The sequence below is a fragment of the Eublepharis macularius genome, chromosome 2 (assembly GCF_028583425.1).
Source record: "Eublepharis macularius isolate TG4126 chromosome 2, MPM_Emac_v1.0, whole genome shotgun sequence".
Lineage (NCBI taxonomy): Eukaryota > Metazoa > Chordata > Lepidosauria > Squamata > Eublepharidae > Eublepharis > Eublepharis macularius.
Window position 1 is genome coordinate 58,982,121 of NC_072791.1, and position 27,769 is coordinate 59,009,889.

Here is a 27,769-nt window from a genome sequence, read left to right on the forward strand (position 1 = left end):
AGGGATCTGTCTACCATATCCTGTCATCCACAGCCTGATAAGGTGCCTCTCCACAACCTCTCTGTCAATGTCAACTAGCCACCCAGGTGTCCTGTCATGTCTACTACATGTCTACTACCATCTCCAGGTGGGCTCAAGTTCTTCAGGGAGAAAACAGAGGCAAAAAAGTCATTAAGCCTGTCTGCTTTTTCTCTGTCCTGCATCAGAGTTTCTCCATCTACTCCCAAAAGTGGTCCAATTGCCTCTTTTAGCTAGTGTTTGCTTCTCACATATCTGTAGAAGTTTTTCTTATTGTAGTTAGCCCCCCTGGCCAGACCCAGCTCATACTGAGCTTTGGCTTCTCTGATGGCTGATCTGCAGTACCTAGTAACCCTCATATATTCCTCTTTAGAGGTCTGTCGTTCTCTCCATTTCCTGAAAATTTCCTTTTTCTCCCATAGCTTATTCTGGAGCTCTCTGTTCATCCACATCAGTTTCTTGGAGCCCTTACCATGTTTCCGTCTTGCTGGAATAGTGAGGGCTTGAGCTTGCAAAAGCTCATGTTTGAGAAGAGCCCACCCTTCACTTCCTCCTTTCCCTTCCAGCACACTCTCCCACGAAATGACTCTCATCAAGCCTCTGAGTTCATTGAAGTTGGCCCTACGAAAATCTAACCTACGAATCTGGCTACGAACTTCCTTGGCTCTCCACAGCAACTGGAATTCAAGGAGGACATGGTCACTTCCCCCTAAGGTCCCCACCACCTTCATCCCATCTACCAATTCTGTTGGTTAATATTTAGTATGGACAAGCCCCTTGTAGCTTCCTCCAACATTTGAAAAAGGAAGTTTTCGGCCAGGCAGGTCAGGAAGTTGCGAGAGTCTTCTCGCTTTGCTGAGCTTGTCTCCCAGCACACATCAGGGAAGTTGAAGTCACCCATAATTATAAGGTTCTGATGTCTGGATACTCTACAATCTGTTCAAGGAGAGCAGCATCCATTTCCTCTCCCTGGTCAGACAGTCTGTAGCAGATTCCAACAACAATACCGTTTGTCCTTCCTCCCCTTATTTCTACCCATATAATTTCCACCAGGCTGTCAACCACATTCTCTAGAACTTCCTAACAATCAAGCCCTCTCTTCACATACAATGCCACTCTGTCTCCTCTTCTACCCTTCTGATTTTTCTTGAACAACTCATACCCATCCACTACCACATTCCAATCATGGGAATCATCCCACCAAGTCTCAGTAATTCCTACTATATCATAGGCCTCAGTTTGCAAGAGAACCTCAAGCTCTTCCTTATTACCCATACTTCAGGCATTGGTATATAGGCACTTGTAGCCTTGTACCTTTGTTTGATCTTTCCTACCTAGGTGGGCCCCCGCTGTTATCACTTCTCCATTGAAATCCCCATGTTGTTTGTCCCCTTCCCCTTGTGGCATCAGTTTAAAGCTCTCCTGATGAAGCTCTCAAGGTTTTTTCCAAACATTTTCTTCCCTGTCCTTGAGAGGTGAAGCCCATCATGTGCTAGAAGTCCTTCTCTAAGAAAACCTATCCCATAGTCCCAGAACCCAAAGCCCTCCTGCTGGCATCACCACCTCAGCGAACGATTCACCTCGAGTATGGTCTGCTCCCTTTGCATTTCTCTGACAGGAAGGATAGAAGAGAATACCACCTGTGCCCCCTCTGTCTTCAACTGCCTTCCAAGAGCTTCATAGTCCTCTTTAATTCTTGCAATGGTATTCTTGGCCGTGTCATTCGTTCCCACATGAACCAGCACAAACGGGTACTGATCAGTCGGTCTGATCAGTTTCGGCAGTCGGTCTGTAATATCTTGAATTCTGGCTCCCAACAAGCAACACTTCTCTTGGAGTAGGGGATCTGTCCTGGACACAAGATGTTCCATATCCCTGAGCAGAGAGTCCCCGATGACCACCACCTTCCGTTTTCTTCCACTTCCATGTGGCCCCATGCCCTCTTCAGTCTCTCCTCCAGGTTTTTGTGGTTCTCTTTCCACTCTTGTCTCCATCACCATCTCAAGCATCTCAAAACGATTCTTGAGCTCCAGTGGACCGGAGCATCCCCTTAGTCCACATCCAGTTTGTACTGCAGAACTGAGAGGAGGCTCAGAAGGGAGATCAACTCTTCCTTCTTCTCTTGGACTTATTTCTTCATGCTTGTGCAGAGACCCCAGGCTCTTCTCAAGAAAATCCTCTGCTTCCTTGATTTCCTGAAGGGTGGTGATCCTCTCCTCCAGGCTATGAATCTTCTCCTCCAAAAGCCTAACCAGCTTACACTTCTGACAAGTGAAGTCCATCTTCTCTTCTGGGAGGAAAACAAACATGGCACTCTCCATGCAGGTGACTGGAAAGGGGCCTTCTGTCGACATCATCGCCTTCCAAGTATATTCCAAGAGTACTCTTCTAGCTGCAAGTCCCTTCCCTGCAGAGTCCAGATTGCTGTGATGTGCCTCTGGTGAGGAGGAGCCTAATTCAATCAAGGCTCACTCAGTAAAGGATGGGGACAGCAGTTAGCCCCAGGCAAAACAGACACTCTCCAATTAGTAGCAATACCCCTCTGCGATCAGCTCCAATTCAGGCAAAAAAGACAAACAGAAACACTTACTCCAACTGGCACCACTTTACAGTAGGCTCTACCCACTCACACAGCCCCAGACACTGTCTTCCCACACAGTAACCTCAGCAAATTCTTCCAGCAGTTAAGGAAGGCAACAGAAAAAGACTCACCACTCTAGCAGCTCCCTTTCCTGCTATATATAAAAATATAAAGCTTGTTAAGAAAACAGAACTTTGGGGCGAAAGAAAACACTTTTACTGGAAGATGTTTATATAGGCAGGCTAGATAAACCAGATAAGATCAAAACTAGCGCAAAGAACCATGTTATTACTGTCCTCAATTCTCACTGAGATTCAAAGTGGACTACACAATGTAAATCAGTGCATTCAATAGGATAATGCATAAATCATTCATCATGGAACAGGCTCAAAGGGTTACTGTGGTGACCAGCTATCTTCAGTGTGGAAATTACCTTGCAAGGTTCCACAGGGCACAATCTAGGGATGTTATTCAACCTCCATGTAAAGACTTTAGGAGAAATCATTTGTAGCTATGGAACTGTATATAATCAGTATGCAGATGACACCCAGCTCTATATCTTGCTACCAATATCTCCTGGTGATGCAGTAGAGGTTCCAAGCTGCTACCCAACAGCTGTGGTCAGTGGTTGAAAGCAAACAAACTGAAACTGAACCCAAACAAGACGGAAGTGATGCTGGTTGGGAAGGCGGAGATTCTGAAGGACATTGCACTCCCCACTTACAATGGGGTTCAGTTGACCCTTGCTGACTTGGTTAAGAGCCTAGAGGTTATACTGGATCAAACACTGCTCCTAGTGAAGCAAGTAAATGCAGCTACAAAAAAGGCCTTCTCCCTAGCCTGGAAGATGGCCCCCTACCTTGACACAGCCAATTTGGCCATCAGGATTCACACCCATGGTAACATCAAGACTGCAATGCACTCTACGTACGTCTCCCCTCAAAGTTAATTTGGAGCTAGGCAGAGCATGTATATTACTCCCATTTTGTAGTCACTCCATTGGCTACCCCGGAGTTACCAGGCTCAATTCAAAGTTTTTGCTATCTCATACAAAACCCTTCATGCCTTGGCCCCTCATATCTGTGGGACCGCTTCTCTCCCTATATTTTTTCCACAGCAGCTTTGTTCATCTGAACTGGGCCTTTTGCAGATATCATCCTGCAAAGGGGCAAAATCAACAGCTGCCCATATATGTTCATTCTCTGTGGTGGCCCCTACCTTATGTAATGGCGTGCCTGGCCTCCCACTCTCTTGATTTTCTGTAAACTATGCCAATCTGAATGATTTAGGAGGGCTTTTTACTCAGGCAATAGGCTTGTCCTGTAAGAAATGACTCAGAGAGATGCTTTGGCAAAGGGACAGGGACTGCAGACTATACTACTGGGTATTATCTGTTGGTGTAGATATGCTTCTTCTAGGAGTTTCCACATCATTTAGTGTATCATGTCAAATTCCTTATGTTGCTGCAATTTTCATATCTATATCTGGGTCCATGTTTGTTTTCAGACCTCTGCAATTCATACCCTAGTTTACCGAATGTCTCAGCTGTTGATAATATTGACTTACACTGTGTAATCCGTCTTGTATCTCAGTGAGATATTGGACTAAAAATAAAATAGGAGTAGGAATTGTAGAACTTTTAAATGGAGTTGTCATCTGAACAAAGCAGAAGTCATAAACATGACATGCTAAACAATTCAGAATTTTTTCCAAAACAGATCTTACCTTTCTGATTATTGTTAATAACGTGAACGGTATTAATGAATGAACATATTGAGGAAATACATCTGAAACAAAAAGGTCAAGAACATTTACATTCCACGGTGCAAGAAGAGGCTACAAAAGGTCTGCCTGCCAGTATAATTACTGTAGTAGCTGCTGGCTGAGTGGCAAACAAGGGATTTAAAAGCAGCTGGGGGAAAGGTAACATGATATCCTTTACTACAAACTATGCTAGACACCCACATAGTTTAACAAGAGAACACAATTATAGCTATGAGTTAAAAGCCATCAGATAAGCATGCAAGCCAAATCATTTAAACTAATTTTATTAAGAATAACAGCCTTTCTGAAGACTCAATATTAAAATGCCTTCTTTTATTTCCAAGATAATTTACTATTAGAAAGATATATAAAGATATATATGCATTGCCTTTGCACTTCTATTTAAAAAATTGTGACAAACACCTCCTATTAGTGAAAAAAAACCACATCATGAAATTAAATGCTTCAAAATGCCAAGAGGTTGTATTTCAGCTTTAATGTACAATGACTACTTCAAAATTTAACAAAGCAAAAGCATACTTAAGATGCAAACCTGAAAGAAAGGGATACATATAGGGTAAAGAATATTTTGATTGGGGGGTACTATTTATTTTCTTTAAGGAATGTGTACCTTGAGACCAAACGTGCAAAGGAATACAAAGTTTATGTGAGTTTATTGTAGCAAAATAAAACAAAAGTCCAATGCAACCAGCATATCAACAAAGAGTGTCCCAATTCTGATCATTGTTCAGAATTCTGTACAAAAATGATTAACAGGTAATTACCAATAGACTAGAGAATCAAAACACCTCTGGATTAGATGGAAGATTATTGTGATTACTTGTATTATCAAAGGATGGGGGTGGGGGTGGATAAAATAGAATGCATACAAATGTTTTTGCATGTACTTTGGAAGCATACCACTTAGCCATAAAATGTAATGATTGGCTATAAAACAGGTGGACAACAAAGCAAGCAACCAATGCCTTGGCCAGCTGCACAGTCTTTCTCTTGGGAGAAAGACAGAAGGGAGTGAAATGGCATGCTATTTTCTGGAAAGCTATTCTACACCTTTTCAGATAGAAAACTGTAGGTTCTCATGTACAACATATCCATGTTACTGCACTATGCAGGATAGAGGACGAATTCCTTAATAATTACATTAGCCTGGACCCTTTTCCATATTACCAAGAGTCACACTGAGTTGAGATGACGTTCTGTGCCTGCTTACATACAAAAAACAGCACATATGCTCTAGCATAGTGGTTAAGTGGTTGGAATGTGAATAAGCACTCTGATGGTTCAAATCCCACTACTGCCATGAGCTCAGCAGGTGGCCTTGGCCAAGCCACTCCTCTCAGCTCCAGCTCTGCAGCTGTATTGTGCAGATAATAACAAAACTGACTTTGTTCACTGCTCTGAGTGGAGCACTAATCTGTATAGAAGAGCGATACGATTATTATTATTTATTTACCTCATTTATAGCCTGCATCAGCTTACATTCTCCTCTCCTCCATTTTATCCTCTCAACAAGCCTGTGAGGTGGGTTAGACTGACAGAGTGTGATTGGCCAAAGATCACCCAGGGAGCTTCTATAGCAGAGCAGGGAATCAAACGTGCGTCTCCCAGATCCTAGTCCAACACTTTAACCACTACGCTATAGTGGCTCCCAGTTATGGAAGTGTAATAGCAACATGGAAAGGACACAGCAGTAGCTTTGCATGGAGATCATTGTTTCCAACAAACAAAAAGTCAAGGTCACCTTAATGTTTTTATGAGTCCTACTAAACAACCACCATACTTAGTAAAGTTCTACAAACAACCACCAATTCTACCTTAATAACACAATAATAACAACATTTGATTTATATACCACCCTTCAGGACAACTTAACACCCACTCAAAGTGTTATTATGTTATTATTATTATATGTTATTATTATTATCCTCACAGCAAACACCCTGTGAGGTGGGTGGGGCTGAGAGAGCTCCTAGAAGCTGTGACTGACCCAAGCTTGCCCAGCTGGCTTCAAGTGAAGGTGTGGGGAATCAAACCCAGTTCTCCAGATTAGAGTCCCACACTCTTAACCACTCTCCTTCCTAAGCCACCAATTATTCGGATTACATGTGCCTCTTCTACACTGTTGAAACAGATCCAAATCTGCAATCATATCTCATTTTTTGTTTCATAGCAAGATATGTTTTAGAAGAAATTTGTGTGTATGTTATGGGCTGTTAAGTCGCCTCCAACCTATGTCGACCCTATCAATGAAAGACCTCCAAAGTGTCTTATCATTAACAGACTTGTTCAGATACTGCAAAATGGAGGATGTGGCTCCTTTTATTGAGTCAAGCCATTTCATTTTGGGTCTTCTTTTCCTACTGCCTTCCACTTTTCCTAGCATTACTGACTTTTCCAGAGAATCTTATCTTCTCATGATGTGAGAAACGAGGGCAGTTATTTTCACAAGGAACCCTTATTTATACCTATTCCCCTCTCTCTACTGAATGCTTTAAAACAGATTCTTTATAATGTATACAGACAACAAGACATAGATAAGTATCCTATTGTCCATTTTAACAATGAAAGGCTGCTTCCATCTGTAAAGGAGAAGGTAATTCCTGCCAATACCTCTATATTATTATAGATCCACTGTTTTCTCCTGGTGGTGTTCATGAAGGTACTCTGATCCTCAGGTACAGGTGGGCCTAGTCATGGGGAATCCAGGGAAGCTGCCCCTGGCCTCGGCCTCTACACTGATTGGCCACTGTGTGAGACAGGATGCTGGACTAAATGGACCAGTGGTTTCATCCAGCAAGATTTTTTATGTTCTTAAGAGCATCATTGGTCTCCCTGCCAGAGGGAGGCCATCAGCTTTTGAATTCGGAAATTAGCTGTGAGGCTTTTGGGAGCTTTATCGCTGATAAAATCTTGTCTCTCTGCAGCGACTTGCCAGCCACAGTTGATTCAGTGAATGAGCTAGAGACCCCTTGGCCGTCTTCTGGGCCGATATTTGATCATTTCAGTCCACTCTTTGAGGAGGAGATTGACAGAACCCTGCAATCAGTTAGGCCCATCACATGTCCCTTGGACCCATGCCCATCGTGGCTGGTAAAGGCCAGTGCCAAGGGGCTGCAGTCCTCGCTGGAGGCCATTGTTAACCTATCCTTAGGCTCCGGGGGTTTTCCTGGGCCATTAGAGGAAGCTGTGGTGAGACCTCTCTTGAAGAAACCATTGCTGGACCCCACTGACCTGGTCAGTTACCGCCCGGTTTCGAACCTCCCGTTTCTGGGAAAGGTGATTGAGCAGGCGGTGGTGGAACACCTGCAGGGCTTCCTGAAGGATGTCTCAGCCCTAGACCCCTTCCAGTCCGGGTTCTGCCCAGGACATGGGATGGAGACATTGCTGGTTGCCCTCAGAGACGATCTTCGCAGACATCAGGACCGAGGTGGCTCAGCGTTGCTGATATTACTGGATCTGTTGGCAGCATTCGATACAGTCGATTATAATCTTTTGACACATTGCCTCGCCGATAATAGGGATACGAGGGACAGCCTTGCAGTGGCTTGTCTCTTTTCTCCACGGTCAGGGACAGAGAATGGCACTTGGGGAGAAATTGTCATCCCGCCACCCTTTGGTGTACGGGGTCCCACAGGAAGCAATACTCTCCCCATTACTGTTTAATGTCTATATACACCCCCTTGCCCAGTTGGTGCAAAGTTTCAGACTCAGGTGCCATCAATATGCAGATGACACCCAATTGTATCTGATGATGGACAGTCAGCCCGACTCAACCCCAGATGTCCTGGAATGTGCTTTGGCAGCCGTGACTGGCTGGTTGAAACAGAGTCAGCTGAAACGGAATCCGACAAAGAGGCCCTGTACTTGAGCCACAGGGGGTTAGGCTCAGGATCCTGGCTCCTGGCCCTTGATGGGGCACCGCTAGCGCCAGTTCCGAGAGTTAGGAGCCTGGGGGTGATCCTGGATGCCTCCCTGAAAATGGAGGTACAGATCACAGCAGTTGTCAGGTCCTCTTTTTTCCATCTGCGCCAGACCAGGCAACTTGTCCCATACCTGTCAACCCGTGACTTAACTGCAGTGATCCAGGCAACAGTCATCTCTAGACTAGATTACTGCAACTTGCTCTACGAGGGTTTGCCCGAGCCTGACCCAGAGATTACAGCTGGTACAAAATACAGCAGCACGCATTATTATGAGAGTGCCAAATGAGGCACATATAACACCGATATTACACGAGCTGCATTGGTTGCCTGTGGAGTACCAGATCAGATTCAAGGTTTTGGTACTGACCTATAAGGCCCTATGCAGACTGGGACCAGTGTATCTGCAGCACCATATCTCCCCATATATTCCCGGGAGGACACTCCAATCAGGAGATAAACAGCTGTTGGTAGTCCCTGGCCCCAAGGAGGCCAGCTTAGCTTCGACCAGAGCCAGGGCCTTTTTGGTCCTGGCTCCCACCTGGTGGAACGCTCTGTCTACTGAGACCAGGGGCCAGCAAGACCTACTATCTTTTTGCCGGGCCTGTAAGACAGAGCTGTTCAGCCAGGCACATGGCTGAGGTCTGGGCCTCCGCTGGCCTAAATCAACAAGGGGTGTATAAAATCTAACCCTCCCTGTGAAGGCTGTCCACCATCCTGTTTCAGTTTGTAAGGCTGATTATACAACTAGAAATATGTTTTTATTTTAATGATGTTTTAAAATGTTTTATGGAAATGAAATTTTATTGTATTTTAATGAGTTGTGATCCGCCCTGAGCCCACTCATGGGGAGGGCAGAATAGAAATGTGAAATAAATAAAATAAATATTGCAGAAGCTTGTGCTAAAGGAGTTTATATGTAAAAACTGCCCTGTAAACGCTAGTTTTTTTTGTCTTGGAAGGCTTAGCACTGCTTCAATTTTAAACATACTTTAGAAAGTCTCTTGAAGCTTCCCAGGTTTACATCTAGTGTTAAAAGCCTAGTGTGTATTTCCTTCTAGCGAATGGCTATCAGAATTAGCTAGGCTTTAAGCAGGAATCCCAAACTCTAAAGCTTTAAGCCCCTTCTTTGCAACCACCTAAAAAATTCAACACTTGTGTGTAGTTCTATGTGTGTCTGGTACTAGACACAAAGTCTAGTCCTCCCTGCACCTCAAAATGCTGAATGAATCTTGTAGACCTTGGCCAGCGATAAATAAAAAAGAGCTGATGTGGCACAGTGGCTAAGTCAGAGATATACAATCCAAGTCTCCAGTCAGATCTCAAAATTTCCATAAACTCAGTAGGTGGCTTTAAATTAACCACTGCCTCAGTATTCCTATCTGCAGCTTGGGAATCACTGGCCTCCTTTACAGATTTGTTGTAAGGATTGCAAGGTAATGTGTATGAGAAGCACTCGGGGAACCAAAAATGCTATATAATTGCATCATCATAAGGGGCAGCTGTCGGGCTTTGCTGGAATAGGATTGTCAGCCACTATTTTCCCATTTACTTAAGGTTCTCCTGTTGCCCTTTCTCTTAGTATCTTGACCCATATATTGATTAAAAATAGAGATGTGCACGAACTGAAATACGAACCAAAGTTCATCACGAACCAGGCTGGTTCGTGGTTCACGAACCAGTGATTCGTCAGAGCCCATTTCTGATGAACTGCCATGAACTTTCGGCTGGTTCATTTTTTGGTTCGTCACTGCAGACAGCCGGGCGCCGATCAATCAGTTTTCTAGGCAACAGAGGATGGACTTCCTGCAGACCTTCTGCTGGCCCGGAAGTGACCTTCTGCCAGCCTAGAAGTGACGATTTCCTGACTTAGATGTGACATTTTCATGAACCGAATGAACTGGTTGCGAACTGAGGCAGGTTTGTGGAAGTTCGTAGTTCATGAAATGCAATGAACCACGAAACGCACGGTTCGGTTTTTTCCAGTTCGTGCCCATCTCTAATTAAAAAGCCTAATTTCATCTATTATAAGACTCCAGCCACATCCTACCAGTGTAAACCTAATCTTGGCAGCAGTATACATACCATCCAACAACTTACAAAGGTGTTTGGCACGTCCATGAAACCAGCTTCCTTTTGGGGGGGAGGGCCAAACACTAACAGGATACTGGCTAAGGAAAGCCTGGAGGAAACATATTGTCCTCCTGAAGTAAAACTTGCCTCCATTTAATATTAATTTGTAAACATGGATTTAGAAAAGTGTACTAGAATGAATGTGCATTACTTGTATAATTATGCGTTGTCTGTAGTTTTACACCTTCCTACAGACATCATTAAACTAATGGAAAATAGAGCTACAGGAGGTTGTGTGAGCATGCCAGTATTGATGAATGTCAAGCTCATGTTACATATTTGCTTATCCCTTTAACATCTGAGCAATGTGCCATCTAATGCATTATTCCTCAGACTTTTAAATGTGTTATTCCAAACACATTTACTGCAATTTGGCTTAAAAGCGCTTTGATTATTCATCTAAAAGGTAAAGTGGTAACCCATACCTTAACTTCTTTGCCACTCGATATGTTCAGCAGCTTCATACCTTAAACCTACTTTAATAAAGCGCACAATTATTAAGGTACTGCAGAATGGCCCCAGAGCATACAAGCTCCATTAAATTTGCTTACATCTAATTATGCCTGCCCTAGGCAGGTGAGAAATTTAGTCTGATAAGATCTCTCTTTTTACCTGTAGCCAAAAAAAAGAAAAAAAGAAAAGAGGGAGCCGTTTTCAATCTAATTACTATCTACAACTATTTATGGTATTTGTGCTATAAAAGAAGTATGCCACAAAGGGCTCTTTGTGTACCAGCAAGTCCATTCTAACTTGTTCTAAGCTGCTGAGATGCAAAGGCAAGTTTATCTTGCTTAAGAGATGACACAGGTCATCAGCAATGTCACCCCTGCAGTCATTTCCTGTATTGCTCAAAGCTTACCAATTTCTGGAGGGTGTTTTATTATTATTAAGATGGTTTTGGCTTATAAATTGAAATGTAATCTTGTAAATATATATAGGCCAAATTATAAATACAGCTCCAGAGAACATTCAAAACCATATCAGTTTTAAAAAACAAACTGATTGATAGGGCATGCAATCTGTGTGGTTGGTAGGTATATATAAAACTTCAAAAAAAGATTTCTGCTTCACAATACTGCACCCTAAGAAAATCTTTTTATGTTTTTTTTTCTGACTGAGACCCCCAGATACTTTTACCCTTTTGAAAGATGTTACATTTTAACAAAGGGCAAGTTGCACGATGTAAGAAGTGACAGAGGTAATTTCTGAACATGGTAGCAAACCCTCTTGAGTGGAAAGTATCTTCTGTAATTTGCTAGAAAAGATAGATTTTTTTTTCATTTCTCTTCCTTTGTATAAATGTTAAGAAAGCACAGAATGAACTTATGATGGTCTCATTTTACTGCTCACACCAGAAGTGCTGTAAAAATAAAATGATTCTGGCAAATCATCACAGTTGAAGAAGAATTAATATTTTATTGCACTTTCTAATAGATACTCAAGTTCCAACATAATATATTTTATATATAATAGCAAAGCTGAAGTTTTTCTCTTACCTCTTATCCAATGTTACCCTCAAGACCTAAACTCTAGCTTTAAAAGTCTGATAAAGGGATAAGAAAAAGGAAGTCTTAAATGCTTAACAGAAATTGTCCAGCTCATAGGATGACGATGGGGCTTGATTCATGCCAAGATTATACAACACAATTTATCAGAACTATATTTTTACCTATCCATGTAGAACAGATTCTTTCCTATTATACTGGTCATTCTTTGGTCTAATGGGCCACAAACCTCTACTGACCCGAAAAGAAAAAGGTTCCTTTGTCAAATTTTATATCTAAAACCTCATCTAATACCTTCATGTGAAATACTACTCAGAGGGCTGTAATTTTGAAATGATCTATTGGCCTATTAATATGTTTCTCATCAGTTTGTGTGGTTACATACCATTCAATAAACCTGGCTTCAATACTGTGCTTGGACACATCCTTTTGTCTTTGTGATCGGACAAGCAATCTCCCATAATGGGTCAGTTCAATGTTAAAATCACTATTTGACCAATGAAAGTCAAACAACGTTGATTCTAACTCCACTGCAAAATTGAATTTTATAAGCATCGTCAGATATACTGTGCCTTCTATATGATGCCTGTTTAATAAACTGTTTTAAAAAATTCTATAAAGAGTTATTTTAGGCTACCGTTCCAATTTGTCTCAGGTAAGCACAACTGCCCTTAAAACAACACCCAGAATCATGTTATGCAGTGCTATGACTGTTCCATGATCAGGACATACCTTCCCTTCCAAAAGAGGTACTAACTGTGTCTCAAGTGAAGTAGCACAGAACAGGATTAAGTCAGCTGTACATTCAAAAGCATTATAGAATCACAGAGCTGGAAGACTTCCAACAAGCAGAAGCATTCCCTCCAAGGTAATGGGTTCCCTTGTCAAACTGCCAATGTTCAACTAAAATCTACCTTTCTGTAACTTAAGCTCGTTAGATCTGGCCATGTCCTTTGAGCAACAGAAAAAAAGTCTTTGTTCTCTTCCAATACGACATCCTTCCGGTATTTGGGGGAGGGGGTAATGATCATATTCTCACACTATATTCTCTTCCCTATGCTAAACATACCCAATCCCTTCAACTTTTATTCATAGGAGTTGTTTTCCAGACTTGCAACTAGCTTCACAGCCACATCTGTTCCATTCTAATTTGTCAATATTCTTCTTAAAGTGCAGCACCCAAAACTGGACACAGTATGGCAGAGGAAGTCTGATGAGCACAGGGTAGAGTGAAATTAATGCAATCTAACATGGCCTTAGCTTTTTTGCAGCTGCATTATACTGTCAACTTAAGTTTGCAATGAATGCAAGTTTCACATGTCCTCCTAATGTCATATCCCACAGAGATTTGTCTCTGCTGAATTTCAGTTTGTTAGTTCCAGACCAGCTTTCCAACTTAACAAGGTTACTTTCAGTCGTATGGCTGTCTACAAAGATGTTAGCTATACCTCACAACTTAGTGACATCTTCACATTTTAAAAGATGTCCCTTCATATCTTCATCCTAGTTATTGATTGAAATGTTCAGGAATATAAGACCTAGGACACAGGCCAGCAGCACCCACTCCAGACTTTCTTCTAGAATGATGAAGCGTCATTGATGAGCCCTTAGCTGTGAATCCACCAATAGTACCATCATCTAGTTCAGATTTAACTTGTTTGCTAACCAAAATATCATGGAGGACTTCAAACACTGCTGAAATCAAGCTATGTTAAGTAACAACATTCCCACAATTCAATATGCTAATTACTTGACCTCCCCGCACCAAAGTCCTGCAGGAGTTATTCTCAACAAATCCATTCTGCCTTATTTTCAAGATGTTTACATTTGCATAATCTTTATAATCTGTTCTTCCCACCAAGTCTTAGATACACCTATTGAATTATATTTACCTTTGATTCGGTTTCGTTTTCTCAGCCATGTCGGACGTTCCTCTTCGCAGGTCCGAGAGGAAGCGCCCGAGCACCCTGTCCGGGTGGCTGATCTGCGAAGATTAGCCCCCAAAACTCCCAGTGAGGGAGGCTGGGTCCAGGACGCTGCGGGAAGAGCCCCCCGGAATCAATGCGGGGGGTTAATTGCCCGTTTGTCCCTACAGAGGCCGGCAGACGTGCGCGGCGCCTCGAGTGCTGCCGGGCCATGGAAAACAGCAAAGAGCAGAATTAGGCGAAAGCCTGCAAGTAAGCGAATCCCTTCTGTTACTACAAGCGCACGCGAAGGAGTGGTGGGATCTGAAGCTAAGAAGGCTCGTTCTTCCCCTTCGCTGAGTTTCAGAATCTGGTTGGCGGTTTCCCCCCCCCCTAAAATGGCAACGAAAAAACTAAGTCCCGCTCTGGGCAAGTCAGTTTCGGCTGCCCTGAAGGGAGAGTCGTTGGAGGAAGTAGTGCGGAGGGCGGTTGGTGAAGCCATAAAACCCTTTGTTGACAAGCTGAATGAAACAGATCAAAGGGTGGGCTTAATTGAGAGCGAACTGAAAACCATTAAGGAAGCAGCGGGGGGGGGGGCAGAGAAGTCTGCTCGGGAAAGTGCGTCACTCGTGAAGGCTACGAGTAAAGAGCTTAAGCTGGTGGAGAACCAGCTGATCGGGCTACAAGTGGAACGAACACAGACAATTTTGCGCCTCCAGAATGTGAAAGAGGAGGAAAATGAGGATTTACGGGGTCTGGTCTCGGAACTACTGGCGACACCCGCGAGGGCAACTAAAGAAGAAGTAAAAAGCGCCATTTTGGAAGTCCGTCGGGCTACTTCAAAATATGCAATGAACCGTCAGCTGCCTCGCGAGATCATCATTGATTTTTCATCTAAGAGGATCCGGGACACAATCCTATATAATTCATACAATGCAGATTTGGACTTTTTGGGTAATAAAGTTAAGATATTGAAAGACGTCCCATTTCTAGTTCGGAAAAGACGTTTTAAGTATAAAAAGTTCGCAGCTCTTCTGAGAGAACGTGGAATAAAGTACAAATGGTTATTTCCGGAAGGAATCTGGTTCAGTCACAAAGATCAAGCTTTCAAGATATTATCAGAAGATCAACTAAGGGATTTTGAGGATAAAAATCCGGAATTTCAGTGCACCAAGCAAGACGAAAAGGAGAAGTCTGAGGGGGGGGAGGAAACGAGCACTGTGGCTGCAGTTGCTCAGAGAGAATTGCGTCCGGGACCCAGGAGGGGAAGGAAAACTTAATTTGAATTTAAATTGTAATTTGCATTTAGTAAGGTCAACCACTCCATCAATATAACATAAAGCTTTAACTTTTGAATAATGGCAGTATGAAGGGAAAACATTTTGTGTAGCATAGTTGTTACATGTTGTAGTTGTTGTGTTTTTTTTCCTTCCTCCCCTTGTTCCCTTTCTTCCCTTTGTATTGTTAATGTAGTTAATAAAAAATAAAAATATTATTAAAAAAAAGAATTATATTTACCTTTCTGTACTAGGAGTTCAAGCTCACCCTATTTATTTTCCACACTCTGAACTAATGTACATAAACATCGAATTAATATTGATATTAATATTAATTAATCTTATGCTCCGATGTCTTTTCTACTATGTCCAGTAGTAGCTATAAAACTAACAAAATTTGAGGTAGGGTATGAGCAATTGTGAGTCACAGCTCACTTCTTCAGAAGTGATTCACAAAAGCTCATACCCTACCACAAATTTTGTTAGTCTTAGAGGTGCTACTGGACTCTAGCTCTTTTCGGTTGCTACAGACAGACTAACAGGACTACCCATCTTGATTTTTCTACTATGTGTTTATTTTAGATGTCCCCACACTATTCCCCCAGTTCCCCTTGTTGTCACCCAATTCTCTATCTTTATTATTTTCTTGGGATCTATTCATCCACCACAGGATTCAACTGAAAGTCTTCTGGGATACGGTTCCCAACCTTTTGCCAAATGTATCGTTCTAGTCCTTATGAGGTGATGCCTGTTGCCTGCCAGCAAACCTTCATTAGGTAAGGAAAGAAGAGACAGGACTGGCCACATTGCCATTTCAGGCTACGTGCATCTTCCTTCTTACTTATGATGACTACTGATAGGAATGATGACAAAATCTCATTGTATTTTGTAATTAAAGAGGAACTTCAGATTACACATCAAATAGACCTTTGATCCACTGGACTTCTAATGCAATCTGACCAAGAGCATATTTTTAAAACATATTTTAACCCATTTCCCCTCAATCCATGAACAAAAATAATTGAGTAAAAAATGTAGATGAGGGCAAAGCAGAAAATTATTTTCTCCTGTCTTTCTAAATTCTGCTCTTCAAGTTTCAGTAGAAAACTGTTGCATGAGTATCCAGGAGCGGAGAGGGAAACAACTCCATACAGGATCAATCTGCAAGAATCCCGTTATCTCTCTTACTTGTGTTTGAATGCAGAATGAAAACAGTATCAGGTACACAATGTGCAAGAAGGTAGGTGGCGTGGACAGGAAAGGTTACAAAGATGTTGAGGCTCTGTACACCAATATCCCACGTGCAGATGGACTGCAAGCCATAAGGAATATTATCCCGGACAAAAAAACAGCACACCTCGCCACTGAACTTTGCCACTTCGTGCTTACTCACAATTACTTTTAATTTGGTGACAGTTTATATCTACAGGTTAATGGCACAGCCATGGGCACACGCATGGCACCACAATATGCTAACATATTCATGGCAGACTTGGAGCAATGCTTGCTCAGCTCCCATACACTGAAACCTGTACTTAAGATTCTTGGATGACATCTTCATCATTTGGACCCATGGGAAGGAAGCCCTTGAGAGATTTCATCAGGACTTCAACAACTATCAACCTGAGCCTGGACCACTCTACACACCAGGTACACTTCATGGTCACCACTGTACAACTACATAATGGACAGATAAATACCACTTTATACTGGAAACCCAATGACCAATGCTCGTATCTACATGCCTCCAGCTACCACCCTAAAAATACCACTCCATCGATTGCCTACAGCAAGCCTTACATTACAATCGTATCTGCTCGAATGCTCTTGATCGGGACTTCCACTTAAGAGATTTACAACAAGCATTTTTGGGGCTACAGTACCCACCAAATGAGGTTAGGAAACAAATCAACAGGGCCAGACTAGTACCCAGAAACAGCCTGCTCCAGGACAAACCTAAAGGAACTAACAACAGAACACCACTGGTTGTCACCTATAGTTCCTAACTCAAACCCATCCAACATATCATCAGTGATCTACAGCCCATCCTGGAAAACGATGCCTCTCTCTCACAAGCCCTGGGTGGAAGACCTCTCCTTGCCTACAGACAGCCCCCCAACCATAAACTATTTCTCACTAACAACCATGAATCAGCTAGCAGAGTCACCAACATAGGTACCAGATCCTGTAACAGACCCAGATGCCAACTCTGCCCTCATATCTACCCACGAAATACGATTACAAGACCCAATGGTGTCAACTACACTATCTCTGGCTCTTACAGCTGCTCATCCTCCAACGTGATATATGCCCTCATGTGCCAACAATGTCCTTCTGCTCTGTACATTGGACAAACCATCCAACCTCTGCGCAAAAGTATAAATGGACACAAATCTGACATTAAAAATGGCAACATCCAGAAACCAGTGGGAGAACACTTCAATCTACCAGGACATTCCATCAAGGACTTAAAGGTCACCATAGTTCAAAAGAAACCTTTCAAAAACAAAATCCAACAGGAAGCTGCTGAATTGCAATTCATATGAAAATCTCACTCAGTCAGACTTGGATTGAATAGAGACTAAGAATGGTTATCTAATTATCAGAAGTAACTGATTTCATTATCAGAAGCAACTGATTTGCATCTACTCCCCCCTCCCCTCACCACCTATATATAGCAAGTTTCTTCATACCCTCCATGCATCTGACGAAGAGAACTGTGGTTCTCGAAAGCTTATGCTATAGTAAAGTTGGTAAGTCTTAAAGGTGCTACTGGACTCTTTGCCAAAGACAACAAAGAAAGAAGCTGGGGCTACAACCAAGCAACGAATCTGAGGCATCAACCTGTCAATAAACTGTTATATATTGGGTAATGCTAGTCAAATTTTTCTTAAATACTTTCATCGCAATTAATAGTCCAATGTCAAGCAAACCATTTGTATCACTCATATATGATTGAACTATAAACTATTGCATTATGGATAAACCATTATTGATAAACACACTCATTGACCAAATTTAATGATGAAAATAGCGTCTTACTTTTTCACTGTCTAGTGTGAAAAGTATTTGTCATGTACAGATTCCATTAATTGTTTAGAAACATTGCCCTGCAACTGCAATTCTTTGGATTTATATTACATCCTTCACCTGCTCCAGATTTCTCTCTTATCACATTTTAACTATAAAACAGATTGCTGTAGGTTTCATGGTTAAGCTTTTTCAATTTATTAACAAAAAATATCAAAAACAAAATACTAGTTTCATTCTTACCCAAAGCTGCTACTTTTATGATTATAGCTTCAATGTTTGAAGATATCATTTCTTTGATCAAACTTTCCTGGTTCTGACGCCAAAGAAAAGCTAAGGGCTGAAGATTAAGCCGCTTGCACCTATTTGAACATGGAGAAATTGCTTTGTTATTTTAATCTTTAATCCATACACAAGCTATTTAATTTTTGACCAAGTTTCTTGGAGTATTCCAATGACAAGCATAAATATTTTCTAGGATTGCCACCTTCACCTGGCAAGCTATGGACAATCCATGCATTTACTCGGTGTTTTTTTTTAAAGGTTCTAGTACTCATATATAGGGCTGCACTGATTTCCACTGATTCCCCCCTTCGGACTTGGGAGACCTCCCCAAAAGGTACTGGTACTCGGTACCAGTGAGCACCACCACAAAAAAACCTGCATTTATCAAATCACTAGAACAAAAAAGGAAGAGAGCATCAAGAGACTTTATTACAAACTATGTTGTAATCATGAATACCTAATCACGTTATTTAATCTAAAGGATCTCGATTACAGCAGTACTCTCCAGAGAGCCAGACGTACATGTTCGGGCTTATCCCTGGGACTTTCACCCCCAGAAGCTATTCCATCTTATTGCTATTCTTTAAAGATTCCAGCTCAATGCAGAGCCTTCACATTGGCTAGACTTAACTCCTTCCCCTCTAAAGTGCTTTCTGGTCGTTTCTCTGGACTCCCTTATTCTGAACGAGTTTGTGACTGTGGACAAGGAAAGTCAGAGACCTTGGATCATATAATAGTTTTTTGCCCTAAGTGGAGTAAGGAAAGAGAGAGATTTATCATTCCTATTATAAGAAAAGCTTCCCTTCCTTCCTTGGGCAATCTCAGTGTTATTGTCTGATAACTTTCCTGACAATCAAACCTCTGCTATAGTGGCTTCCTTTTTAGCCATGGTGATAAAGAAACAAGATTTTCACGAGTTTAGATAGTTTAAAGTGATAATGACGAGTTATGTCTATGTGAATTGGGTATGTTCAAGTGTACAGTTCATATTTTGTTGGTGTTTGTATGGCTTATGGCTTCGGCCGGAAAAGCAATAAACATATTATTATTATTCTTATTTAACCTACTGAATAGGAACACAAATCATTAGTGTTATATATCATTATTATACAATGAAATATAGCAATTTCAAAGTGTACATGGCATATTCCAAACTGTTTATACAAAGCAATTTACCCTTCTTATCTTGTTTTGAAAAACATACTTGCTGGGGGGCGGGGGGGGGGGTTCAGAACACAGAAGCCAGCATGGTGCATTAGCTGAACTAGGACGTGGGAGCCCAGGAATCCCCTCTCTACTAGGGAAACTGGGGAGAAAAGTAGGATATAAAAACTATCTAAATAAATTTTTAAAAAGCGTTTGCAATCCCTCAAAATTGATTGATGCTTGTTAGGACTTAGAATTCTGCAATCAGGGAAGTCTTATCAAATTCTCATGAGAAACAGCGTAACTCCACCTGTAGACATTATCTGGACCTCTAAGTGATCTCATGTGGTGCAGTGTTCATATGGAAGATGTCCTAAGACATGGCAAAAAAAAACAGGTCATAGGCACCAGAGAAACACATCTTGACTCATAATAAGAACAGCTCACTGGGATTGTTTTCTCTGCAACTGCTACTGCTACCTGCTAACTGTTGCAGTGAGCCATAAACTTTGCACCAGCTCCAAAGACAGTTGTGAAAGGAGGGGGATTACACTGATCTGTGTCATGCTTTTTTAGTAATACATTAATCAGGCCACATGCTTAAACCTAAGTTTATGGATAGTGTGCAGGAGTGCTTTCCCTCCTACTTTGCCAGTGAGTGTGCATTAAGCATTACGCGTACCAATGCCTGGACGGTGCAGAAAGGTGCTGCTTCTGAATGCCAAAGCACATGTATCGATCAACCCAAAGTTATTACTGGCTGTAGTCATAAGTATGACAGACCATTATGTTTCTGCGTAACAATGAGGCCTTGCATTTTGTGGACTCATGTGCTGCTTCTTCCTCTCATCATGTGCAACTGAGGAACTAACCACATCTGCATTCGTGGCATATCATTTAGTCTGCTCTGCAAATGATAGCTTGTTCTCTTATCTCCAAGGCAGAATTCCAAATCAGGATTAAGCTTTGGTTTTAGAATTCTGCTTCTAGGGCAAAAGAACAAACCATAGGTGCGACTCAGATGAAATGACAACATATACTGTATTGTGAATGCAGAAGTGATTCATGTGTCAGTCATGCACAAAAGGAGGAAGAAAAGAGAACATGATCTCTAGGTTTCAAAGCCTTGTTCCCACAATAATAAAGCATGATTTTTCATCATGTGAGAATGTAACCACTGTCTATGTAATTACTGAAGTACAGACAGCCAAATAGGAAGTCTAAGATAAAGTCAAGCTACTTGTCCCCAGACATTTAAAAGGGCAAAATCAGCTTAATAAAATCAGTATCTCTCCTAAGCCCTGTGTCCACGTCAAAATTCACTGTTAAAATATACCTGAAATCATCAGCAGAACAATTATTTTCATTACAATAATAATAATAAAAAAGAATCTCTCAGTAATAAAGCCAACGTTTCTGTTTTGGTGTTGCATGTTTTGGTTTATGTCCACAAGGGTCATGGGGATACTAAAGATTATTTAGGTTTGCTGCACCTAGTAGGGTTTGTCCAACTTTCACTTGTACTTTAGACAATCCACCCTAGGATTTAACAGCAAAGGATTAACTGAAGTTCATGATTCCTGAATTGCTTATATAATATAGGAAGAAGAGTATGTTTTCATCTTTCTCAGTTCCAAAGGAACTAGGAATGCTACTTGGAACAATGTGAAAGATCAATAATGGGAGAAGTGAACTGGCCAACCCCGACCCCCCTTGCAACCTCTCCATGGTGCAGAGTGGTAAGCTGCAGTACTGCAGTCCAAGCTCTGCTCATGACTAGACATGGGCATGAACAGAAAAAAAACCCGAACATGGTGTTCATTGTTTATTGCCATCCACGAACAACGAACATTGACGAACATGACCTGTTCATGAACATGTTTGTTGTTCATTGTTCGTGGGGACCAGCAGGCTCTCCTCCAGCCATCAAGATCCCTACCACACCACTCCCAGAAACCCTACCTGAGCAGACAGCAGGAAATGTACCAATAATAAATATTAGCTTGGACCCAGAGCCTGGCAGCAGCCCTGGAACCTGAAGGGGTAGATCCCTACCACACCACTCCCAGAAACCTGACCTGAGCAGACAGCAGGAAAGGTATCAGTAATAAATAATAGCTTGTCCCAGAGCCTGGCAACAGCCCTGGAACTTGAAGAGGTAGATCCCTATCCCACCACACACACAAAGAAAATTCAAGCTTTAATTCACTCTCCCTGTCTCTCTCTCAAAATGCCAACAGCAACTGTCTCTCCCTCACCATCTGCAAAACCAGAGCTGGGAGCCCCCCTCCCCCCTGCTCTTTGCTTCCTTGTAACAAATTTGGAGCTCCACACTTGAAAGGAAGACCTGCTTATCAAACTAAATTGGGCTTAGATTGGGGTTTCCAGGGCAACAGCAGGAGTTCAGACAGAGTTCAGGCAGTCCCTGCCTCCAGTTGCCAAGGGAATTGATTGCAGGTGCCAGATTGTCTAGTTTGACGAACAGCAACAAACAGCAACGAACGAGGCTTGCAATGACCACCTGTTCGTTTAGAATGGGGCCTCAGGAACAGCTTGTTCATGAACAGCTGATTGGACTGTTCGTGGCTTTTTATAGTTCGTATTGCTGTTCTTGCCCATCTCTACTCACAACCTGAGTTGGATACTGGCGGAAGCCAGGTTCAAGTACCTGGCTCAAGGGTGACTCAGCCTTCTATCCTTCCAAGGTCGGTAAAATGAGTACCCAGTTTCCTGGGGGTAAAGTGTAGATGACTGGAGAAGGCAATGGCAAACCACCCTGTAAGAAGTCTGCCAAGAAAATGTCGTGATGCAACATCCCCCCATGGGTCAGTAATGACTCAGTGTTTGCACAGGGGACTACCGTTACCTTTTTTAACCTCTCCACTGGTGAAAGAGCCCTTGCTTATCCAACAAGAACTAATCTATTGAGCCTATCGACTACACCAATGGGTATAACTGCTGTACTGTAAAAATAGCAGATTTTTGTGCATTTTCAATGGATTGGCTCACTCAGTGCTTTCCTTTTCTCTTTCATACAGATAACCTATATCTTATTTACATTTAATCTCAGTTTAGCTTGTGTTACAGTGGTAAATATTCAAATGTTGTAAGGATATTTCATTTTAATAAACAAAATGATCAAAACCTATCTTGGGAAACACACACATGGACACATGAATCTAGCCTATACTGAATCAGACCATTAGTTCATTAAGGTCAGAATTGTCAGCTCAGACTGCCAGCTTTTCAGGGTCACAGGAAAAAGTCTTTCATATCACTCACCTTGTGATCCTTTTAACCAGAGATGCTCTGTCACTGAGCGAAAGCCTCTCCCCCAGTTTTTAATATCTAAATGTAGTCTGACATAAATCATGAGTAAAAACCTAATCGTTGGACAAACAAGCGCATTTCTAAAACAACAAAGAATATATGCAGGAATCTGAATGCAGGTAATGAAAACTGTAACATTGCTTAAATATATTTGTAAAGGCACTGAACTGATAAAAAAAAATCACATATGTACTTAATGTTGTTACTATGAATAACCCCTATTGATTTAAACAAGATTACTAATTCTAGTGAAGCTAATAGCACCAGATTATGTAGCTTGCAAAATAAAAGCAGGGTATTCTCCTATCTGCAAAAAAACTGTATCAAGTCAACCATAAACCTCTGTTTTGCTATAAAAAAAATAGATTTAATGATTCTGCCACATAGTAAAATTATAACTTCCTTTGAAGAAAAAAGAAAACTGGAAACATGGGCCAGGATCCCAGTTACAGGGTACTTTAGGAGAACCTTGTAACTTTTGCACAAGTGTCCCCCTTCCCGCCTTTTTTTGAACAGCAGATCCCCACAGCCAGATTACAAACTGGTTATGAAACTTTCTCCCTATTCCAAAAGGGTTTTGCTATGCAGCACAGATAATTGCTTTTAAAGAAACTTGAGTTTAAACCCCTCTTGCAGCAGTCATAATAGTTCTTTGAATAAAGATACTGTTACCACCACTGACAAAACCAAAGGAAACCATAAAACTATCTGTAAGTATAATTCTTAGGCAAAAACGGAATTCATATTAACTGTGTTAATAGATGGGGGAGGGGGGAAGAGAAGCATTTTACTCTAATAGAATGGCATATCAAAATTAACATAAAACAGGGTCGACTCTCTGTAAGGATCTGCCAAGCAACTCTCAAAAGACTTCACTGTAGACAGTAAAAGAACTTTATTGAAAAGCTGCTAGTATCATGAGCTTACTCCATTTTTGCCAGGAATAACGTTCACATACAAGTATCAAACATACATAGGCTTTCAAAGTGCAGGCAAATCCTAAGATCCTCCCCATCCCAGATTAACGGTTAGCTATACTCAGCAGCAAAACATCTAAGTGGGAAAACAGCAGAACTGATGTATGGGATTTTCAAGGTAGTGGTGTCTGGGAACTACTGGGTGCAGTTCAGAGCCTCAGCATTTAACCATAAACATAACATCAAGACTACAAACATAGCAGGGAACAGCAGGGTGTTGCTGGATATGGCAGGTGATGCTAAGCACCTGACATTCTGCCCACCCAAAACTCAACCTCTGCCCAGTTTTTCTGGGTATTTTTTTATGAAAAGCCCAAACCAATTTGTTAGCTCTAACATCAGTGGATTTAACCCATTCAGCATGGCCTTTTGAAAAATGTTTCCACTGGATCAGGTAGTACAACACCTTTCACTTCCATTTAGAGTCCAAGATCTGTTTGACCTCCTGGTGTGGTTACCCCTCAAGCACGATAGGAGGTGGGGCTGCTGGTTCCAGGTGCCATTTGTCTGGTCTGGTCTAGGGTCTTTCTTGAGAAGGCTAAAGTGGAAAACAGGGTGCATATGTCTTAGATTTTTGGGCAAGTCAAGTTCAACAGTCACATCATTAATTAAACAGGTCACTTGAAAGGGTTTCAGGTATTTCCAACCCAATATTTTACTCGGCTGCACCCTTCTTAAATTTTTTATTGACATATAGACTGCATCCCCCAGTTTCAATTGCCAGGCGGGGGAGTACTTCTTATTTGCTTGCTCTTTGTAATCTAGTTTGGCTTTTTCCAGAGTTTGTTTTACAAGGTCCCGCTGGGTTACTATTTTAGTTCACCAGTCTTTCAAGTCTCTCCCCTTCACCTTTGCTTCCATTCCCAGGAATGGCATCGGCTTCCCTTCAAAGCCCTGGGTCACCTGAAATGGTGATGTTCCAATGGAGTGGTGTACACTGTTGTAGCAATATTCTGCAAAGGGCAGAAAGTCGACTCAATTATACTGTTGATAATTAATAATAATATCTCAAGAACTTTTCTAGTATCTGATTTGTGCGTTTCATTTGTCCGGGATGGTACACCAAGCTAAGCCCCTGCTCAATCCCCATTACTTTCATAAGCTCCTGCCAGAAGTTGGCAACAAATTGGCTCCCACAGTCAGAAATTATTTTATTTGGAAAAGAATGTAAACGCACTATGTTATGCATGAAGAAGTTAGCCAGTTTCTTTGCTGTGGGGAGCTTGGAGTAGGGTATAAAGTGGGCTTGCTTTGAGAACAAGTCCACCACCACCAGAATCACAGTTTTCCCTTTACCAGGGGGGAGGTCAGTAATAAAATCCAGAGAGATTGTAGATCTGGGTTGGGGGGGGGCGTATTTCTAGTGGTTGTAGCAGTCCCGAGTGTTTCTCTCTTCACTTCTTCCCCATCAAGCAGACTTGACAAGTAGTCACATATTGGGAAATGTCTTTCCTTATTCCTGGCCACCAGAATTGTCGTTGCGCTAAATGCAAGATCTTTACAAACCCAAAATGTCTGGACAGTTTGTCATCATTACACGTTTTCAACATCTCCCCACGAAGGGCTTCTGGTACATACAACTTGCCATTTCTATACCAACATCCATTCTCCCCCTTCACAAGAGATTCCCGAAAAGCTTCTTTCCCCTCCCTTACAAGTTCTGCTTTGACTTTCTCCAGCCAGGGGTTGGGCGGGGTTTAAAGGAGTTTGCATGTTTGTTGCTTTTTCATCACCACTCCTCCCAGCTGGGCTGGCGTGAACATAGTGTCTATAATCTCCTCCCTCTGACTCTCATGTTGCGGGAGGCAGAACAAGGCATCTGCCAGAAAATTTGTCTTCCCTGGGAGGTGCTTGAATGTGAATTAAAACTTTGAAAAGAACTCTGCTCCGTGGAGCTGTTTGGCAAACAACGTTCAGGGCGATCAGAGGGCTTCTAGGTTTTTATTATCAGTCCACACCTCAAAAGATACCTTTGCCCCTTCTACCCAGTGTCACCAGGTGGAGAGTGCCAGTGTGATGGCTGCAGCCTCTTTATCCCACACCGACCAGTGCCTCTCTGCCTCAGAATTTTCGGGAGACATAAACATGGGGGGGCAGCTTTCCATCCAAGCCCTCTTGTAAAATCACCCCTCCCATCACCATGTCGCTGGCGTCTACTTGTACAATAATTTTTTTATTCTCATCTGGGTGGCACAGAATGGGCTCAAAGGGGAACAGAGCTTTTAATCTTTCAAACGCCTGCTGGCACTCAGCAGTCCAGGACAGTTTAGCACTTGGCTTTCCACCGTCTGGCCCCTTCCCCTTAGTTTTTACTAGTGCAGTCTGGGCAAAGTTCCTAATGAATGGCCTGTAGAAATTGGCAAAGCCCAAGAATGATTGTAATTGGTGTCTTCTTTTATGAGCTTCCCACCCCAGTACATCTTGGACTTTGGCAGGATCCATTCCCAGTGCTCTCCGGGAGACCCAGTAGTCCAGGAAGTCCAATTCCTCCTTGTGGAAATCCAACTTAGACAATTTGGCATATAGTTTGTTCTCATAAAGAGTACTCAGAACCTGTTGTACCAACTTCACACGCGAGTCATAGTTGTCAGAATAAATCAGAACATCATCGAGATAAACAACCACTCCTTTGTACAAGTATTTACGTATAACTTCATTTAATCAGGTTCATGAAGACCCCAGGCACACCTTGGAGGCTGAATGGCATAACTAGGTATTCAAACTGTCCCAGAGGGGTGTTGAAGGCTGTCTTCCATTCATCTCCCTCTCCAGTTCGCACTCTGAAATAAGCATCTCTTAAGTCCAGTTTTGTAAAGACCTTCCTCTTAGCCACAACCCCAAGCAAGTCCCTAATGAAGGAAAGAGGGTAGGCATTTGACATGGAAAGTACGTTGATCCCTCTGTAGTCAGTGCACAGTGGCAAGCCCCCATTGTTCTTCTTGCAAAACAACACTGGGGCAGAGTGGGGGGAGCTCATGGGCTGAATGAAACCCCTCTCCAGGTTTTTGTAAAAGAACTTGTGAGGCTCTGCTCGCTCATCAGGGCTCATGGAGTACACCTTCCCTTTGGAAAGGTCTTGCTCGGGGAGCAATTCAATGGTGCGCCTGTGGCTCTATGAGGGGGGAGCTCATTAGCCTCCCCTTCCTCAAAGACCCAACTTAGAGCTTGGTACTCAGGGGGGATTTCCTTGAATTCCTCACTTGTGAGACACACAGTTTCAGGCATGGGAGTGGTACCCCACTTCGAATTCCACACGTCTCTGACAATTTTCAGCTGGGAAACACAACTAACCTGTCTTCCACTGTGTGTATGGGTCACGGTTAGAGCAAGCAACAACGCAGGAAATTTCACGGTAGGGCTTACCACAAAAGCTCTCCCCCCCCCAGTAACTCCCCATCCCCATGGGGGTCAACTCAGTCTCGTAAAGGCAGGAGGTTCCCTTCAGGAGGGTCCTGTCCATTTGCTCAAACCTGAGAGACTCTGTCTGCTTCACCAGGTCGTCCCAGTCCCACGACTAGGGAAGGAGTGATCAAATCTCTACTGAACCAAGAATCAATCAAGGCTTGAACCCTAATATGGATCCCTTCATGCGGGTGCACTAGGGTGATGGGGAGGAAAAATAAAGTTCCTTTTGGCCTCACCAGAGGTGGCACCAGCTCCTCTCGGGCCTGCTGGCTGATGCCCACAGCAGGTCTCCACTGTTTCCTGCCAGCTGCGCCTCTTCTCCCTCGCTGCTAAATGATGTTCCATCCCCCAAACTTCAGGTCCTCTGCTTGCTCCTGCTGCCGCCACCTCCTCACTGGCTTGTGATGCTGCTTCTCCCAGTTTAAGGCAGCTTGGTGAACCTCATTTAAGTCTTGTCTTTCTCACGAGGAGAG

At 42.5% G+C, this 27,769-nt stretch overlaps 1 protein-coding gene across 1 annotated transcript in view; it reads right to left on the minus strand.

Moving 5' to 3' along the window:
• DPH6 (diphthamine biosynthesis 6) overlaps positions 1–27,769 on the minus strand; it is a 338,189-nt gene that overhangs the window by 234,998 nt on the left and 75,422 nt on the right. Inside the window, exon 5 of the mRNA XM_054971781.1 lies at positions 18,397–18,515. Coding sequence (XP_054827756.1) covers positions 18,397–18,515 — 119 coding nt within the window. The remainder of the gene's footprint in view (positions 1–18,396; positions 18,516–27,769) is intronic.